General features: G+C 36.9%; 2 protein-coding genes across 2 annotated transcripts; both read left to right on the forward strand.

Moving 5' to 3' along the window:
- Positions 1–611: 611 nt before the first annotated feature.
- arpc5a (actin related protein 2/3 complex, subunit 5A) lies at positions 612–4,498 on the forward strand. Its single transcript, XM_077225782.1, has 4 exons — positions 612–873; positions 1,445–1,518; positions 2,631–2,807; positions 2,890–4,498. Exons 1-4 carry the CDS (start codon positions 735–737, stop codon positions 2,950–2,952), a joined length of 453 nt encoding a protein of 150 aa, XP_077081897.1. The 5' UTR covers positions 612–734; the 3' UTR covers positions 2,953–4,498.
- Positions 4,499–7,379: 2,881 nt separating this feature from the next.
- Positions 7,380–18,225, forward strand: ivns1abpb (influenza virus NS1A binding protein b). Its single transcript, XM_077225786.1, has 15 exons — positions 7,380–7,686; positions 9,246–9,397; positions 10,152–10,272; positions 11,453–11,625; positions 11,722–11,797; positions 11,883–12,056; positions 12,143–12,268; positions 13,036–13,143; positions 13,395–13,512; positions 13,835–14,059; positions 14,544–14,665; positions 14,748–14,874; positions 16,696–16,827; positions 16,922–17,095; positions 17,233–18,225. Exons 3-15 carry the CDS (start codon positions 10,162–10,164, stop codon positions 17,487–17,489), a joined length of 1,923 nt encoding a protein of 640 aa, XP_077081901.1. The 5' UTR covers positions 7,380–7,686; positions 9,246–9,397; positions 10,152–10,161; the 3' UTR covers positions 17,490–18,225.
- The last annotated feature ends 1,017 nt before the right edge of the window (positions 18,226–19,242 follow it).

The following is a 19,242-nucleotide window of genomic DNA, read 5'->3' on the forward strand; positions in this document are numbered from 1 at the left end:
GACGACTCGTGTGATGACTAAAATGCAGTATGGCCCGGTTTCACACAAAGACAGAGCTTAAATTAAGACAGGATTAGGCATTATATAGTTAAATTAGGGCATTTAAGTAGCTTTTATAAACGTGCCTTAGAAACAAAAACATTACTGGTGTGTGCATCTTGAGACAAAACAATGACACTGACATATTTTAAGACCTGTCAGTGGAAGTTGCTTTCAATTAACACAGCTCTATAATGCATTACTCTGGAACTAGCTTAGGTCTTGTCTGTGAAACCGGGGGTCAACCAGTAACACATCAACACTATAATAATGCAGTACTGGACAACATTATTAAGAATAAAAACAGATTGAAACTAAAAAAGAATGAGGTTCAAACAACGTCCCACCCAAATTGTAAAAGATTATTAACTGAGAGTCAATTAATATGCTTTAAATTACATTTATAGTATTAGTTTAGGGGTGTGCACAATTATGCAGTTAATTATAAAGATTTTTATTTTAAAGGTGCAAAAGTTCTCATGTAACTATTTAAAATAAAAACTACAGTAAATGATTGATTGGGTGACATGAGAGGACACGTGTAGGTGTTGATTCCGCCCACAGACACTAGAGGGCTTTCTATCTATGCTTTCTATGCGGAAGTCAACAAGCACTGAGCTGCTTCCTGAAAGTGCTGGGACTATTCCGCATAAACTGCCATTTTCTGATTGATTGATCGATCGATCGAACCAGCCATGTCGAAGAACACAGTGTCTGATCGATTCAGAAAGGTTGATATAGATGAGTACGACGAAAACAAGTTCGTCGACGAGGAGGACGGCGGAGAAAATCAACTAGGTCCGGATGAGGCTGAGGTGGATTCTCTGATCAGATCATATCCTTTCAGTCCGTTTACTTTTATGGTTACTTTTCATAGAATTCCTGCTTACTTCTAGTATGGCGTTTTGACTTGTCATTTTCTTAAACTCCTAATGTGTTGGCGTTAAGTTTCTAAAATTGATTATTTTTGTACTCTCGTCCAGACATGGGTGTGGTAGTCAGTCTCTTCATTAATTTTAGACAGGCATATTTCACATTGTCATCACAAGTTTGCATTGCGGATTCAAGTCTTTAAGGTCTTTTAAAACCGGAAAATTGCGGCCATAATGTTTAAAGAGTGTAACGCATAAAGCTGTGCCTTATATAGATGTGGAAATTACTTAGAATGGTGTTGTTGTAGAAACACTTCCGGATGCCATCGACTTCCGGTTATAAGATAGAAATCCTGAGGTGGCTTTTTTGTTATTTTTACTTTATAATTTATAATATATAGATTCTCGCAGCTTATAATGGTAGCATAGTGACAATTATAAGTGAATGCATATTAGTGATGATTAGGAGTGAACGTTATTAGTGAGTAGATGTGATTTCAGGCGTCCTGCTGTGCTTTCCTTAGTGCTTGATACAGGTAACCTGATGGGGGCTTTGCAGGCAGTACTGAAGAATCCACCCATCAATACAAAGAACCAGAATGTGAAGGTGAGTAAAAGTCAAATCACTCTGAAGTATCTTAAAGTATCGGTCATGTTAAACGTTTTACATTATCATTCCCTACCAATGGTTCTCTCTCTTTTTCCCAACTCTCCCCAACACTATTCAAAGTCCCCATGGTTATTCCAGTTGGTCATGATTTTCCTGAATAAGGATTAAACAATATTTTTTACTCACATTTTAGGTCTTGGCTTAACTATAAAATGTATAACAAATGTTAATTTGTTAATCCTAGGTTACCTCATTTTTTAAGCTTTTCCAAGACTCGGGGATCCCTGGTTCTTCACAAAAAAACAAAACAAAAATAGTTGTACAAGAAATAGTTTTATTTATTTAGTTTGTTGTTTTACCTTATGCTTGTATTGTCTTATTTAAATCGTTTTGCCCAGTTTCACAGACAAGGCTTAAGCTAGTCCCAGACCCAAATTTTTACTCATTACATCAGAAGTCTAATTTACAGGCTTTCCATTGTCACGGGAAACTTGAAAGTATTAGGGAATTTTAAAATTGTGATTTCCAGGCTTGTAAAAGTCATGAAAATTAATACAAATCTTGACAATTTGCTTATGGCTTTTTTGATCACAAATATTTCGCTAGCAAATAATTGCAATTTACAAATGAATTGGCTGTTACAGTGTATTTCTTTTGAAGCTAAACCCCAAAAATTGTGTAGAATGACTTTTATAAAATATATTAATGTCGATTTTATTTATATAATCATTAAAAACAACAAGTTGACTAATGTGCAGTGCTTTACAACAATAAATACAAAACAAAGATAATGACAATGAATAGCAATAGTAAATGTATATTAATAATAGTACAGATAATAATAAAAGCAAAGAATTATATTTATTATATATATTTTATGTATTATAAAAAAATATAGCTCATAATATTTATGGATTTTGATGAAGTATTGTCAAATATTTGTATGTATGTAAAATACACATTTCATGCACATTTCATTTCTATATTTGCTTAAAATTCTCTTGTTCGGATGGCCATATAAGATTGAAGGTGTATAATCATCTCAAATGGTTCATTTATTTTCAGGGGTAGTTCATTATATATATATATGTGTGTGTATGTGTGTCCAGGACCGGGCTGAAGGCCTCGTGCTGAAAGTGCTCAGCTCTTTCAAGACTAGCGATATAGAAAAGGCTGTTCAGTCTCTGGACAAGACTGGAGTCGATCTGCTCATGAAGTACATCTACAAGGGCTTTGAAAAACCCTCCGACAACAGTAGTGCCATCCTACTTCAGTGGCATGAAAAGGTAAACACATTTTTTAAAAGGAATAGCTCACCTAAAAATGATCATTCTGGCTATATTCACTCCTGTCTGTCTGTCTGCATAGGCTCTCTCAGCTGGTGGAGTGGGCTCTATCGTCAGAGTGCTCACGGCCAGGAAGACCGTGTAATGTTCAGCACCTCGGCGCCGTGGCAGGGTTGGTGGAGGGACTGGCTGGCACAAGCAATCGTAGTCTGGTGTCTGCCAAACTGTGGAGGATGTCCAGTCACTCACCTCTCACCTTTTTAAAAAAAAACGATCAAACATTACAGTCCCATTTGGATTTGTTGCAGTGAAGATAAGCACCTTGGATCTGTGTTATCAGAAGGGTGATGAGAAAATGTTATTGTTGACCTCAGTAGATCTTAAGCACAGACATTTTAGCTATTATCAAAGGAGACTTCTCTTTACTCGTCCTCTTCACATTCTCATACCTGTCCCGATGTAAAGTCTCAACAGAGCAGAACAGACAGTACATGTAATCACATGACTAAATCATTACGCAGTCATGTTATTGCAATGGCGCATGATGGCTCTCTGGAGTGTGTTGTTTTTTGTTTAACTTAAAGGAACAGTTGACCCAGAAATTAAATATTCTGTCATCATTTACTCGCTCTCATATCATTCCAAACATGTACTTTCTGTCTTCTGTAGATCACAAAAGATGATTTTTGAGATATGTTTGAGTCCAAAAAACATTCCAAAGATGTTTTCTTTCGTGTTCCACAGAAGAGAGAAACTTATACAGGTTTTAACCAAAATGAGGGTGAATAAATGATAATAGCATTTTTATAGTTGGGTGACGCTTTAAGAAGTGAATCAATCTTTAGTTTGTAGAGGATGTTCTCTTTACACTCTCTTCCTCATCAGAGCTGGTCTATGGAACATGCCAACATCAGTATTTGCTTTTTCCTTACTTGCATGCACAGCATAATGTATTAGTTCTAGAGTTGGTTGTTGAATCTAGCCTTATTTGAAGGCCTGTGCTTTTAAGAGGGAGATTTCCAGCTCATTTTGTATGTGATCGGACTGCTTATTTTCCTCCACAATCCCTTCAGGAATTCATGCATGTTTCCATCATCTCTTTGGTTTCATATCACAACGTGATCACATTTTAAGAAACAAGGGAATAACTTAAGTTGCCAAAAAGGTTTTGATTGTCATAATTGTTTATTAATATTAATGTGTTTTTGTACTCTTTACAAAAACAATGATTTTTTTAAATAATGCTGAGTATTATTCAAATTGTCCAAGCTTATGTATATTTTGATCATATCATTTTTGAATTGTTACCAATCGTAGAACATGATTAGCATAATTTCTCAACTTTGAACTCAAGACTTTGTCAGGTGCTGATGATATAGCTAACCTCTGAGACACACAAGTGTTTGTGTACGCTCACAATTCCCACCAAACACAGCAGCAAGTGCTCAAGCTGCAATGGAGAATTTTGCTTCCACTGTGGTCTACTTATTTTTTCCATACTTGAAGCCATACATTAACAACTTGAGGAAGTCTCCACTTGTTCATTTGCGGCTCGAAGTGAATATTGAGTTTGCATCACAGTCAATCATTTGATTAAGTGCAAATATTTTGAACTAGTTTACCAACTGCCTTATAAAATGTTCATTTTATATTGTATGGTCCTTTTGAAAAATAAATTAAAATGAATAGTCTTCTTTTTTTCATTTGTGTTGATTAAATGTGCAAATCAGAAGACCTATTTGAGCTGTGTAGGAAATGTTTTCTACACTTTTTACTTTTTTTGGTCTGAGGTGTTGTTTTTAACTAAATCAAAAACATAGAAAACTTTTGTTACTTAAAATAAACATTAACTGAAATAAATATATATATATATATATATATATATATATATATATATATATATATATGTATATTTGAAAACGTGTCTTATTTCAGCTAGTTGCCAAGGCAAATTTTCTAATTTTAAAAACTATAATTCTAAAAACGTAAACTTAAAAAAATCAAAACAAAAAAATCTAAATATTAAGAACTAAAATGTATCTCAATGATTCTAAAATAACATTGGTATGTGTGAAGCAAATACAGGCTATTGTGGCTTCTTTATGTAGCGTGCAATACATTGGAAGTAGCTATCTTTAAAATGACAATCATTCAATCTGAAAACGGTATCATTTACAGATTCCAGAGAACACAATACGCCTGAAGTAGAAACGCAGCTAAGCGCATGAGATGCAATGCAGACATCGCAGTCTATCAATGAGTCGAGCACGTGGCATGTAGTCAAGTTATTCTTGTCATAGCAACCACAAGGGGGCGCTGTTTGCTTTGCACTTACTGTACATGCTTCTGTGTACTTTGATACCAGAGCCGTCTGGTTCATGCAAAGACTCATATCATCTCATATAAATGTGCAAATGTGGGTCACAAGAAGTGGCATCATGTACAAGTTCAAAGATCAATGAAGATGGTTGTAGAGTCTTATATTCTTAGAAAATACTGATAATGAAGTTAAAGATTTATGGGTATGTGCGATTTCATGGGAATGAATCACTCTGTCCTTTTTCCAGGTCATTGATCTAAAGCTATGAAGGCATAACAAGTTTATTTTGATTTCTCAGTAGCCAATGCATCCAAATATATTGTAGAGAGAAGAGGTTTTAAATGACATTCCTGAAGTCTTATACAAGACTGAGAACCAGAGTTGGTGGATAACTATAAATTAAATATAGTCTTCCAAAACATGCTGCTGTTTGCATTCAAATGTAATCCAAATGATCAAACCAAGATTTCAAACAAAAGGATTAAAACTTTTAAGTCTGTTCCCAAAAACAAGACCATATTTAATCACAAACATTTATTGATTTCAGAAGCTAATGACTGTTGATAACTTCTTAGTTGTAAATGGCAATGACATATTGTTATCACCAACATTTGCAGAAAGCTAATTTAAATGACAACATATCTTAGTGATAATCTTCTGACAAGTTGATTGTGCCTTGTCCAAATAAAAAAAATCAACATGGACAATAAAAACATGAGCCCTGCCTTCCTTTATATTTTCTAATGCCATATTTTAGGCATATTTTATAGTACATAATTTATTACATTTATTTAATTTAATGCAAAATGTCTGAATACTTAGTTGCTTCTAAAAACATAAAATTGCCAGTGTTTTTATAAATAATAATATTGTAACTTACAGCTGAATTTAATTAGAGCAATGAAACACTTGTACTAAAATAAATCTATTGCTGAGTCTTCTTGGGATTATAGAAGTGTGGCTCAAGACTATCTGAGAATTATTATATTCTGTTGTCATGCCACGTGTGTATGTATAGATCTAAGATGGGACACCTGTCATTAGCAGGCTTTATTGTGTTGGACAATGGAACTGCATTGTTTTCTAACAAGCAATGTTAAGTGTGTGGCAGCTGCTGGAGACATAAGTGCACAACATTTTCACACAATTATAACACTAAACTTAAATGGCTTGTGTAGCAAAAGCACTTTTTATTGGTTCTATGCTTACAAAGTAAGCGACGATATACAGTCGGCCTATCAGTACGGCAAAATAAACCTAAACAGGGTAAGGGGTGCCTTCCTAAAATATAAAAGAAAATGATTGGCTTTTATTTGTTTAATTTAATTTCTTATTCTACTTAAGGTAGAACTTTTTTTTTTACAACCAATTATTTGATTTTTTTGATTATGGCAATAAAAAGATTTTTAAATTACATTTATTTCTATAGCCTACCATTTTCATAATGATTATCACTTCCAAACCAGCTTTAAAGACATAATGCAACACAACCAATTTCAAGTGAGAAAGTTCAAGGTGACAGTGCAGAAATCTACCAGAAAGATATGACACAAATACAAACTATAAAGACATTGCAAGGGAAGAGATAAACACTTAAAAAAACACACACAATAAAAAAAATAAAAAATTCAATTCTTAAATTCAATTAAGATGATGATACTGTACTATTGTCTCTCAATTATAAAATAAAATAAAGTAAAACTAAATTAAATTAAATACAATTTCCATAGAGCTTAGTTTAAAATTGCACAGTTTGTAATAAGGTATTATTATTATATTCCTTGACAATTTTGTTTTATCTTCATCTCTATCACACTGTGATATACGAGCCTATACACAATAATAGCTGCAAATAAAAACATTAATCAGATTCATGGTGTATCTACAGACTGTATAATCAGTGATGTGAGCTTAGTGAGTTAGTATGCTGTAAAAACATGGTTCAGCTGAGTGCCTTATGTAACCCATGCTCAGAACAAGTTTGCATCTGAGATCCATAGAGAGAAGGCAAGAGGAGGCATGTCTGTCTATAGTCATGTTTCTTTTTCTAGGTGGCTGCAAACCATGGAGACAGCAGACATCTAATTATTTACTACTGCTTCAAAATGTAGCACCTAAAATATTGATATAGACAGTGTGAGGACGCATCTGTTCTGCATGAATGAATTTGACTGTGTTCCTGGTGGGGGGGGAGAACTGGCCTACTGTGATTAAAGTGAATAATGGTTGGTGACAAACAGCCAATCATGCTCACTGCATATTCTCACAGGCGTTCGGAGCAACGCGTTTCTCATCATATAGATCCAGGTACAATACAATTAATCTTTTCAGCAACATTTACTGATTAAATTATTATCATTAATAAGCATGTTAGAGAATGAGCGCCATGATTTGTCCCTCCCAGTCCCATCGTGCTACTGTGCTCTCGTCATCAGTGACGCAGCATAGTTAAGCGCGCGCTCTTCGGTACATCTCGTTAACGGTGGTTCTTTGGACACATAATCACTCTTTTTTTAAGTAGAGATGATGTTCACGATCCTAAACAGACAAAGGAAATCGGTAAGACGTTTTCTCATGTTGTGTTTTAAAAAGTAAAGCGTTTTTGTTGGTTGTGGGAAGGTTAAAGTGGTGTTAAAGTTAGTCGAGCTTGTGAACTGACTAACGTTAGAAAAATCCTGTTTGTGTTGTTTGAGGAAAACCACTTTTAGTATCTGTAACTTATGCTGTTTCATCTGAACGTTTGCCCGACAGCTTGAATTTCGGTGAGGAATATCAATACAATATTCACCTTTACTTATAAAAAAGGGGTGTTTTGTGAACGGTTAAGTGTAACTTACAAAAGACTCGGCGTCTGCATGGTATAACGTTACTATGACTGGACCTCACCGATCAGAATCATAGCACTTTAACTGACCGTTTAACAATGGTCAATGACCAGTTTAACTCCGTGTTATGTCCGATTTCTAACACAGTTAAAGATATATTTCACTTAAAGATGAAATTGACAGATGTTAGGCAGACTGTTATTGACCGACAACCGTAGTCACCATTCACTTTCGTTGAATTGCAAAATGATGTAATAAAATTAATTGTTGACTGAGGCTTTCGTTCTGCCTCAATCCTATTGCCATACCTCAATACGTATAAAGTATTTTGTCTTTGTCACATGACTCACCACCTTGCTCCAGACCTGTAATATGACCTGTTTTGAATATAAGGTTATGAGAGGTCACGTGTGTTTGTTTCGGCGGTAACGTTACTGGTTTAATCTAGAAAGCTCAGTTCCTGCTCGCGCTCCGGGTCGCGTGTCTCTCGCGCCTTCAACACACATTAAACCCGGAAATATGAAAAAACAGCGCATTGTCAGTTTTTTTTCTTCTGGATCCATTTTGTTTATGGACATTAAATGTAATGTACTGGGTTTAGAAAGTATTAGGTCTTAAATATCAGTTTTGTTTGCTAATTAATTTTGAAGTCGTTTAGCCTACAGTGAACTTACACAGTTTTTAAAAGCAATAATATCACCCGAGAATATTGATAACGTAACCTGTAAACTAAAAATACTTGTTGACAGATCCAAGTTGGTGTTTACAATTTTGTTAAACCCTTTCAGGGTTCCCACAGCCTTGGAAAACCTACAAATATGAGGCTGATTTAAGTGGGATTTTCCAGGCCTGGAAAAGACAGAGGGGGTTTTCTATAAGTGATACAAAGTTGTCTTTATCTGCAAAATATTTATAGTTGAAAGTTAAATATTCCAGAAATCTGAAACTACTGAAAACCTCAGTGAAAGTATTGGTGAAAAGGTGTGTGAACCCCTGACTATAACTGAACATAATGGTCGGTAATGTCTTTGCAAAAAGTATCTTATGCTCACCAAGGCTGCGTTTATTTAAACAAAAATACAGTTAAAATACTAATATTGTAATACTACCTTTTAAAACAAGTTTCCTATTTCAATATTTTAAATTGTTCCTGTGATGGCAAAGCTGTATTTTCAGCAGCATTACTCCAGTTTTGTGTCATTCTAATATGCTCTTTTGGTGCTCAAGAATCATTTCCTCTTATTAGCCAGTTGTCATGGTTGAATTCAGTGTGTTTCTCTTTCACTTCTTTAGGTGATAATCATGCATAATCAAGATTGTAGAGCTTGTATTCTTTAACCCGCCGAGTGACATCAGACAAGATTGGTGCAGCCACTGTTTCTTCTCTATTGAAAGGTCTACTAAAGTGCCTTGGAGCAAGACTGTTCTCCTGTTACATCTGTTTGGTAGGTGTGTCTCTTCACTAGACCTACATGGAATCTGTTCCACAGACCTTTTACAGCTTTCTGTTTAGGACATCTGCTGAATTTCAGGATGCTTCCACACTAGCACTTTTGGTGCACACCCGGGTTCGATTGGCGTCAGAATTCAGTACATTTGGATGATTTGATATTTCTGACAAGCGTGGCTGACGCACTGCAAACAGAGAGAATGTAGATAATTAATATAATTACATTTCTGCTCACCTTTAGCAGAAATGGACTCCCACGTTCTTTTGTAGTACATTCGCGACGCGATAGATGGACGCAAGTGCCATTATGTATGCTCTCCATTTTGGCCCCTTCTCTGGTAACAGTTGCTGCTTTGATGCAAATGCACCCTGGTTTGGAGTCGGACCCAAATAATATAATGTGAACACAATCCAGTGGGGGAGGGGGGAGCAATTGAATTCTTGTTTGGACCAGGCAATTGAACCAAGTGTGAAAGCACCCTTCTTAAAATCCCCCCACTCCTTACATATTCATATATTAAGTGTTTAGCTACTTTTAATGATGCACTCAGCTTCCAATACAAGTGTAGTACTCTAAGCTCAGTTTAATGAATATCTTATTTAAATCCATTACGCAGATATCCCCACATAGTCATTGCAGAAAATGTGGTACAAAACGGCACAGGTTTCATGTGGGCCCTCTCCTCACATATTTGTAAATGCTAAAAGAGCAGTTCTCATTTTGCTGTTTGCCACCTTGACTTTGATAGATTCATCAAAATGACTCCCAACGGATATTTAATATTTGAAGATGAGAGTTTCCTTGATTCTACTGTGGCCAAGATGAATGCTTTGCGTAAAAGCGGACAGTTTTGTGATGTCAGACTGTTGGTAAGACCCTCTTTGTTTCAGGAAAAATAAACATGCCTTGTGATACTGTACACATTAATACATATATACTGTACACTACTGTTCAAAAGTTTGGGATCAGTAAGACTTTGTTTTCGAATGAACTTCACAAGGCTGCATTTATTTGATCAAAACTCCAGTAAAAACAGTTATATTGTAAAATATTATAAAAATTTTAATATATAGCCCATTTTGAAATGTAATTTATTACTGTGATGGCAAAACTGAATTTTCAGCATCATTACTCCAGTCTTGAGTCACATGATCCTTCAGAAATCATTCTAATATGCTGATTTGCTGCTCAAGAAACATTTCTTAATGTTTAAAAGTTGTGCAACATAATATTTTTGTGGAAACTGATAATAAATTGTCAGGAATTTTTTATGAATATAAAGTTCAAAAGAACACTATGTATTTGACCTGAGTATCTTTTGTAACATTTTGAATGTCTTGGCTGTCACTTTTGATCAATTTAATGTAGAATTGCATTGTTCTGGATAACTTTATTTATTTTTGCTTAAAATGAAGATCTAAATAGACAACAAAATAACATTGGCAAAATGTCAATTGCTGCAGTCCATTTAAAAAAAAATTGATTTTGATTGATGAATTAAAGTTTGATTCAATGATTCACTTATAAAGACTTAACTTGTTTCAATTCTGGATGAATCAGCATTTTTCAACCAATCTCTTGAATGAACAATTCAATGACAAATGAATTTTAAGTCACATGTCGTCACCTACTCGTGTAATAACAATCTAATTGATCCAAATTAATTTTTACCACTACCGTAGACCAGTGTTTATATCCAAACTATACACTTTTATCCCAGTATTTCTGTGATAATTTGAACTATTGTAACAGAGAAATAATGATACTGTGTGTGTGTGGTTGAAAAAACTGTTTGTGAAACTTTCATACCATGACAACGGCTCTCTCTGTCTCAGCAGCAGCGCCAACGAAGATTTGAATGTTTGGTAAAGGTTTAATAGACCTAGTTTTAATCAAGATCATAACAATTAATTATGCAGCTCTAATTTAATGCATCCTTGTTGAATAAATAGTAATTTCTTTCAAAAAGTATCTTACTGACCCCAAACTTTTGCATAAGGCTCTCTGTACCCACTCATAACATTCTTTATAATGGTGGTGGTTCTACAGGTCTGTGGACATGAGCTTATGGCCCATAAAGCTGTGCTGGCCTGCTGCAGTCCTTGCCTCTTTGAAATCTTCAATGCTGACTCTGAGCCACAGGGTGGGATTTCACTGGTTAAATTTGATGACCTCAACCCTGATGCTGTGGAAATCTTGCTGAACTATGCCTACACAGCGCAGTACATATATTCACTTGGCATTTAAACTTTTTATTACACATTTATAATGTCATGGACATACAAGTATCATATATCCCTGTATTCCCCTGTTGACAGACTGAAGGCAGATAAAGATCTGGTCAGAGATGTGTATTCTGCCGCAAAGAAGCTCAAATTGGAGAGGGTCAGACAGGTATGTACAGGCATTTACATGGTCAGAATTCTCTAATGTATAGACTACATTACTGTTCCCTGATATCCTGAATCCTATTTTGCAGATCTGTGGAGACTACCTGCTATCAAAAATGGACTCCCAAAGTGCCATTTCATACCGCAATTTTGCTAGTAGCATGGCTGATGGGCGGCTTCTGGGCAAGATTGATGGCTATATCCAGGACCATCTTCAGGAGATCTCAGAACAGGATGATTTCCTTAAACTTCCTCGACTGAAAGTATGTCTATCTATCTAAAATCGGTTCCTACTAAATATGTTTTTTTTATTTTTTGTATAATTCCATTCATAACCGTGTCTATATAGCTGGAGGTGATGCTAGAGGAGAACCTGAACTTGCCTGGTAATGGCAAACTGTACTCAAAGGTGATAAGCTGGGTGCAGCGCAGCCTGTGGAAGAATGGATATCCCCTGGAGAAACTAATGGAAGAGGTCAGTATTATGACTTTATACGTACCCTTTCCTTTCGCTTTGCTCATATCTCCTGAATTTCTGTTCAAAGGTTGACTCGGGTTCCCCCCTTCCCCTGTCCCCAAAGTTTTGCCCTTAACCTTGTAAATTTTGCAGTACGTGCTCCTCAAAATACTGAAAAACTGAACGGTTTTCCAGGTGAGCCGAACAAACTATGTTCAGTCTGATCTTCCCCCTTCGCTTTTGTTCCCTTCACTGTATTGACTTAATGACTTAACATTTTCTCCCTAACAGGGCTTTTTGAACTATTAATAATTTGATTCTAATTGCTGGTCCTCCCCATTGATCTCCCCATATCTCCTGTAGGTTTAGTATACACACCAACAGCAGATTTGTCCAGCCCTGAAGAAGAATGCAAGATCCCAACCATCAGTGGTACTAAGTCAACCTACCAAAAGCCATGTGCTCCCATCTGTGCAGTGTTCCTGAGAGCGTTGCAGCTTTTTTTCCAGTCCCACTGTGCAGCGGTCATTTGTTTAGATAGCTCTTTGACCCAAAGTGAAGTAACTTATTGTAGGAACGATCTCTCCTTCCAGCAATTTCCACAATCACAGTGACCGCACACAATTTGAAGGGTCATTGCTCTCTCAAGGTCCAGGCAGCACACAGTTATCAAGGGCCTCCCTCATAGCAGCTGACTCTACTGCTTCAAGGAACAAGGCAGAACATTGCTTTGTTCTTGTTATGGAAACACCCACATGGGTCTTGTTGGTGTTTTGTTGTTGCAGGTGCAAACGCTGTACTACTCAGCAGATCACAAATTACATGATGGGAGCCTGCTTGAGGGGCATGCAGAGGTCTGCAGCTCTGAGGATGACCACATCCAGTTTGTGCAGGTACATGACTGGTTTTCAGTCCTCCCCTTCCAGTGCGCTGCCTTCTCTGCTGTAAAATAGCATGGCTGCCATTTGATCATGTTTCAGGTGGTTTGCACTAAACCTGTGCCTGCACTGTGGAATACCCCTTAAATGGTGGTATTGGCACTGGATGGAATTGGTTTAAGCTTTGGCCCCAAGTCTGTATGCATGCAGTAGAGGTAGTGGGTGAAGTTTGGGCAGGTTTAGAGCTGCCTGGTTTGGTTTTGCAGAAGAAGCCTCCTCGAGAGAGAGATGAGATGAGCTCAGGCGCCTCTGGCAGCCTCTCTCCCTCCATCAGCCAGTTCAACAAGCACGAATGGAAGTACATCGCATCAGAGAAGACCAACAGTAAGTCTATAGTGATTCACCTATTTCTTTTCTTAAACTTTCATGCTAGAAAATTCCATAGCTATTTATGCAGCGTCCCTATGGTTATGTTTCCTAGATCAGGAAATTAAGTTAAGCATGACTTCCATGCTTCAAGTGATGACTTCTGCAGTGGAACTTTTATTTTTACTCTGCTCTAAAATTTCCAGTTTGTGAATTAAATTTTTCTTTAAAATTTTTTTATTTTTTTTAAATAAATAAAAAATATAAAATCTGTATCTACTAGAAAAATCCTAAATGAACCCAGTTTTTAGTGTTTAAATTAACTAGATGTCTTTTGCAGACAATGCATACCTGTGTCTGGCTGTTCTGAGAGGCGTACTGTGTGTGATCTCCCTGCATGGCCGCACTAGTCCTCATACTTCCCCATCTGCTACACCATGTGTGCTGAAGAGCCCAAGCTTCGAGACTCAACCAGAAGATCTGCAGGAGAAGCTTTTAAAGCCCATGCATTACGCTCGTTCAGGCCTGGGTACCGCTGAACTGGACCGCAAGCTCATTGCTGCAGGTATGCATGCCAAAGAATGAAGTAATTTTTAAAGTCACCCTGTAGTCAATAATTGTCTCCCCAAAACTCATTGTTTGATCACCAAAATTATGTATTTAAAATGTTTTTCCTGTGAGGAAAAATTTCTTCCACACTGGGGGTCTTTAAAGGAAACAATACAACTTACATTTAGCTTCCAGTAAGAGTGTATTATTTCTCAGCTCCCTTCAACATGCTTTTAAGCATTTTACATATTTAAATCTATTTTTTAATTATTTTTTCCCTCTTTATTATCAAAGCAGAACATGCACGGATGTCATGTGGGCTATATAATGTCGTTCATGCAAATTTTGTAAAACAAACATTCAGAGTGTTGATAGTGGTGGAGCTGGAGAAGAACAAAAACAAAAGAACCACATAGCAGCATGATGCAACAAATTGTCATGATGGAAACAGGAGCAGGTCACAGGTTTGTGAAGATGTGATGTACATATTATCTGTCCAGGTGGCTACAACAGAGAAGAGTGCTTGAGGACAGTGGAGTGTTATGACCCAAAGAAGGACTGCTGGACTTTCATTGCTCCCATGCGCACTCCACGGGCTCGCTTCCAGACGGCTGTGCTAATGGTAAAGACAGTGCATGGTTTCCAATCCTAAAGTAGCATTGCTGGAGCTGCCATTAGAGCTGAATGAATGGTTATTCTCTCAGGGTGAGCTGTATGTGATGGGTGGCTCCAACGGTCACTCAGATGAGCTGAGCTGTGGAGAGATGTACAACCCCAAGGCTGACGAGTGGATTCAAGTTCCTGAGCTCCGCACCAACCGTTGCAATGCAGGTATGCATCACTTTCTGCTGGACAATACAGTGAATATTTGGAATGGATTTGAATGAGCTTTTTGTTCGTCCTAAAAAATGATCATGTCATTGTACTACCGTAATTCCTCAAATAAAAACCGGTAGTCAATTAAAAGCCAGGCCTCTGATAATGGCCGGGGGCGGGGTCAACACAGACAAATAAAGGCCGGTCTCAAATTAAGGCCGGGGAAAATTTAGTGTTGATGGGTAATCTCCTGTGCCTTTCATATAATGACATAACGTAACATACTCATTTTCCACTAGATATTTTCCTCTACAACTCATCATCGATGTCGGCCCGCTCTGACGCGACATAACAGCCAGATTCAAAATGTGCTTTCACGCTGAGCTAAAGACGGACTTTCAGCGCTTGTCATACCGTATATCACAACTATTCAGTGTTTTTAACCACATCATGTTTATTTTAGGTTTCAGACATTTAAATACATATAATTTATTGAAGAACAATACATTTATAGTTTGTAAAATACACAATAGTGTCTATGGAAGCGGCAATAACAATTCATTCAAATATATTTGCCGAGGTGTTTTATTCATATCACAGTGCAAGTAACTATTAAGTTTACTCTGTTCTTCTCCCAGTTCACTGGCCACTTTAATGTATTTTGTGAGAAACTGATGAATTCACTTGCTGTAGCCTAATAAATCCAACAGACAGGAATCTCTGAACTGCGGCCCAAACAAACATCTCACGTTACAGATCAAGATCATTTATAACGTTAAAGGTTTTTAAACGACACAACAAACTCTCTTACATGTATTTGAGAATCAGAGTTTGAAAGTTTAAGCAAGTTTGTTAATATTTAGAAAAAAAGTGCTATATCTGTCATACACGGTCATACAGCGCTATTTTGGCTGTGGTGAATCACGCCAAGCATGACGCGTCACCATGGAAACAGGGCGGGCGGGGGGATCGCGATGCCATCTCAACATAGTGATGTCTGTCAGCCATCGCGATAGATGATTGCATCGACTATCGGCCCAATCCTATTATTTATGAAAAAGATGGAATTAGAAATAAAGGCCTGCCTCTAATAAAAGCCTGCTTCAAATAAAAGCCGGTTACCTTCTGCAGTTCAGGTAAATAAAGGCCCCGGTTTTTATTTGAGGAATTACGATACTTTGTCTGATTGAAAGTTCTGTATCTAAAATTATGTAAGAGTTGGAAAATTTACACTACAATTCAAAGGCTTAAATGTTTTTGAAAGAAGTCTTTTATGCTCACAAATGTTAAAAAAACAGATTAAAAAAATATTTTCAGCATCATTACTCTAGTAATCATTTTAACATGCAGATTTGGTGCTCAAGAAACTTTTCTTAATATCAGTGACAGTGTTGAAATCAGTTTCAATTCTTCGATGTTCACACGAACAGCATTTATTTGAAATAGACATCTTTTGTAACATTATAATGCTTTAGTGTCTCTTTAGATCAATTTAATGAAAAAAAAACTTACTTACCCTACATTTTTGAATTCAAAAGTTCAAAATGTCAGTTTCAGTGAATCATCAAAACTGATTGGTTTGCTTTATCATTTGTGTCTCCACATAAATATTTCTGTACTTTATTATTTTGCAGTATGTTATATTATTGTAATATAGTAATAAATAACATATAATATTATGCGCTGTTCATTATTAAAAACAGGGGAAACGTAATTTGAATAGATTGTATATTATCTTAAGACTGGGAAAAAAATCGTCATTTTAAACTACAATATCGTCAGTACTAGTAGAAACAGGAGGTGTAAATAATAATCGCTTTTCTTGTTTCTTCTCAGGTGTGTGTTCCTTGCAAAACAAGCTTTTTGTGGTGGGTGGATCTGATCCCTGTGGCCGAAAGGGCTTGAAGAATTGTGACTCCTTTGACCCAGTGACAAAAATGTGGACGAGCTGTGCACCCCTCAACATAAGTATGTCAATTCACTTTTATGCTCTGAAATAACTTTGATTTGTATTGTACAAACCTGAATGTGCGGTTCACTGTGCATTCTCTCTTCTGTTTAGGGAGGCACCAGGCGGCAGTGTGCGAGCTAAATGGATTTGTGTACGTGATTGGTGGTGCTGAGTCCTGGAACTGCTTAAACTCCGTAGAGCGCTACAACCCAGAAAACAACACGTGGACCCTTGTGACCCCCATGAACGTGGCCCGTCGTGGAGCTGGTGTGGCTGTGTATGAAGGTAAATGGAGACAAAATAGGAGGTGTATAAATTTCCATCTAGTCCAGCATGGTTATAAAGTCTCACTGGTAGGAAAATGACTTAAGCTTGTTAAATTCAGGACTTTTCTTCATCAAATTATTTCCAACTGCTTCCAGGGAAGCTCTTTGTGGTTGGAGGATTTGACGGCTCTCACGCTCTGCGCTGTGTGGAGGTCTATGACCCAGCCAATAACGAGTGGAGAATGTTAGGCAGCATGATGTCAGCACGAAGCAACGCAGGGCTGGCTGTGTTGAACGGTGTGCTCTGTGCTGTCGGGGGCTTTGATGGCAATGAGTTTCTCAACACCATGGAGGCGTATGACCCAGAGAAGAATGAGTGGAGCCCGTTTATAGAGGCATTAGCTAAGAACTGAAGGGCGTCAGGATCCAGTCCTCAATCTGACACATAGTTATGATGTGATTGTATTTGACTGATGTTCATCTGTTTGTTTAGGTGCTGAGGAGAGAACTCTGATAGATGCTCATATAGGGTTGCCCAGAGCAACATAAAGCCTTTGCATATTGCATAATTACTATGTAAATACATTTTTTATTTTCGATTTGTAGTTTCACTATCAAAGCAAGTGAATGTCATGAGAACAGGTTTATTAGATTGTTATAATATGAACTGTGGCAAAGGTTCACAACTTGCTGCAGTCAGACGCAGTGCTTATGAGTGATTTGACGATGATTTTTGATGATTATGATTATTGATGACGGCCTTACTTATTGAAGATACAGTCTATATATGTATAGTTGGAAAGTCTTAGACCACAGAATACTTAGCTAAAGCTCATCTTAAATGGAGCCACAATGTTTTAGTGGAATTGTATCTTTTGCCTTTTTATAGCATTTTTATACAACTTATCTAAGTGTCTAATATATAATACTGACAAGCATACATTCAGTTATGAATGAATCTGTGCCACAGGCTTGTTTTTAACTAGATGCTTATCTATGTCTGCTTTATGCTAAAGAAGCCAATGATGATAATGCCACTTAACACCAATTAATGTCTCATCTCATTCATTTCAAATGTTGTAAATTATTTTTTTGTTTTACTTTTGGTTCAAAAAAGGTGCAAAAATCAATAAACCATTTCAACTTGTAGTAGATTGAGTGTCTCAACTTCCATCCATCCTACTGCAAGGTTTTTTCAGTCGTCCCCCCCACCACCCCCTTGTTGGTCCCCTGCCTGATAACATGTCTCTCCATTGAGGGCCTTGAAACATTTACCTTAATGATACAACCACATTTTGAAGTTATTTATATATTAAAAGCATCTAGCATACAACAGCACACTAAAACCTTTCAGCGCGGTTTTGTTTTGTCTGAGGGGATTATGTAATAAGAGCCATGCCATTTTTCATAGTTGTGGTTTCTTACATAAGACAGGCAGTGCCTGCGAGCACAGCATTTAAAGACTGTAATGCATAACATAAAATCTTAGTGAGACTGCTATTTACAGACTGCTATTATACATTGTTCTTTCACTAACTTTATTACCAGGATGTAAGTGCTGACAGTCAGACCAGAAACAGGTGTGTGATAAACAGGAAATTACACGGTTAGTCCGGAGCCCACAAAATAAAAACTCCAGAAGATGTGAGGTTAATTGTTCACCTCTCCTCTCAGCCTTTGAAGGCTTTCCTCAGCTCTTAGAGTTCAGTTGTTCCTCCAATGAGCCTCCAGTCTAAATCACACTTTATCTTTCTGTAGTAACACTGGCCTGTATGAAGTGCTTTCAGAAACACAACTTCAGTATGCTATCAGTACCTACCCAGCTAACAATTTTTGGTTCCCAGAACGTTCAGTAGACGTTATTTTATGGCAATGACACTTAAGATCAAAAATAAAACTTAAAAAGAACATTCTTAGAAACGTTCTGTGTTTGCTGGATAGCATCCTTTATAATTTGCTTGGATTCTTATTGCTGGTTTAAACTATCACATTCACACAGTGTGATTCATGCTTTCTTTTTTTAAACTTTGCCGCTGTAAATCGAGTCAGACTCATTTAGACAGTTATACTGAAACAAAGGACAAGGTCAATATATTTGCATCATGTGAGCCTCCATAGTTCTTGAGACCTAACCATGCTCGACCCTCAAGCAGAGAACTAGCCTAT

The sequence above is a fragment of the Siphateles boraxobius genome, unplaced genomic scaffold, assembly GCF_051911475.1.
Source record: "Siphateles boraxobius isolate OS27281-9 unplaced genomic scaffold, OSU_SipBor_1 1, whole genome shotgun sequence".
Lineage (NCBI taxonomy): Eukaryota > Metazoa > Chordata > Actinopteri > Cypriniformes > Leuciscidae > Siphateles > Siphateles boraxobius.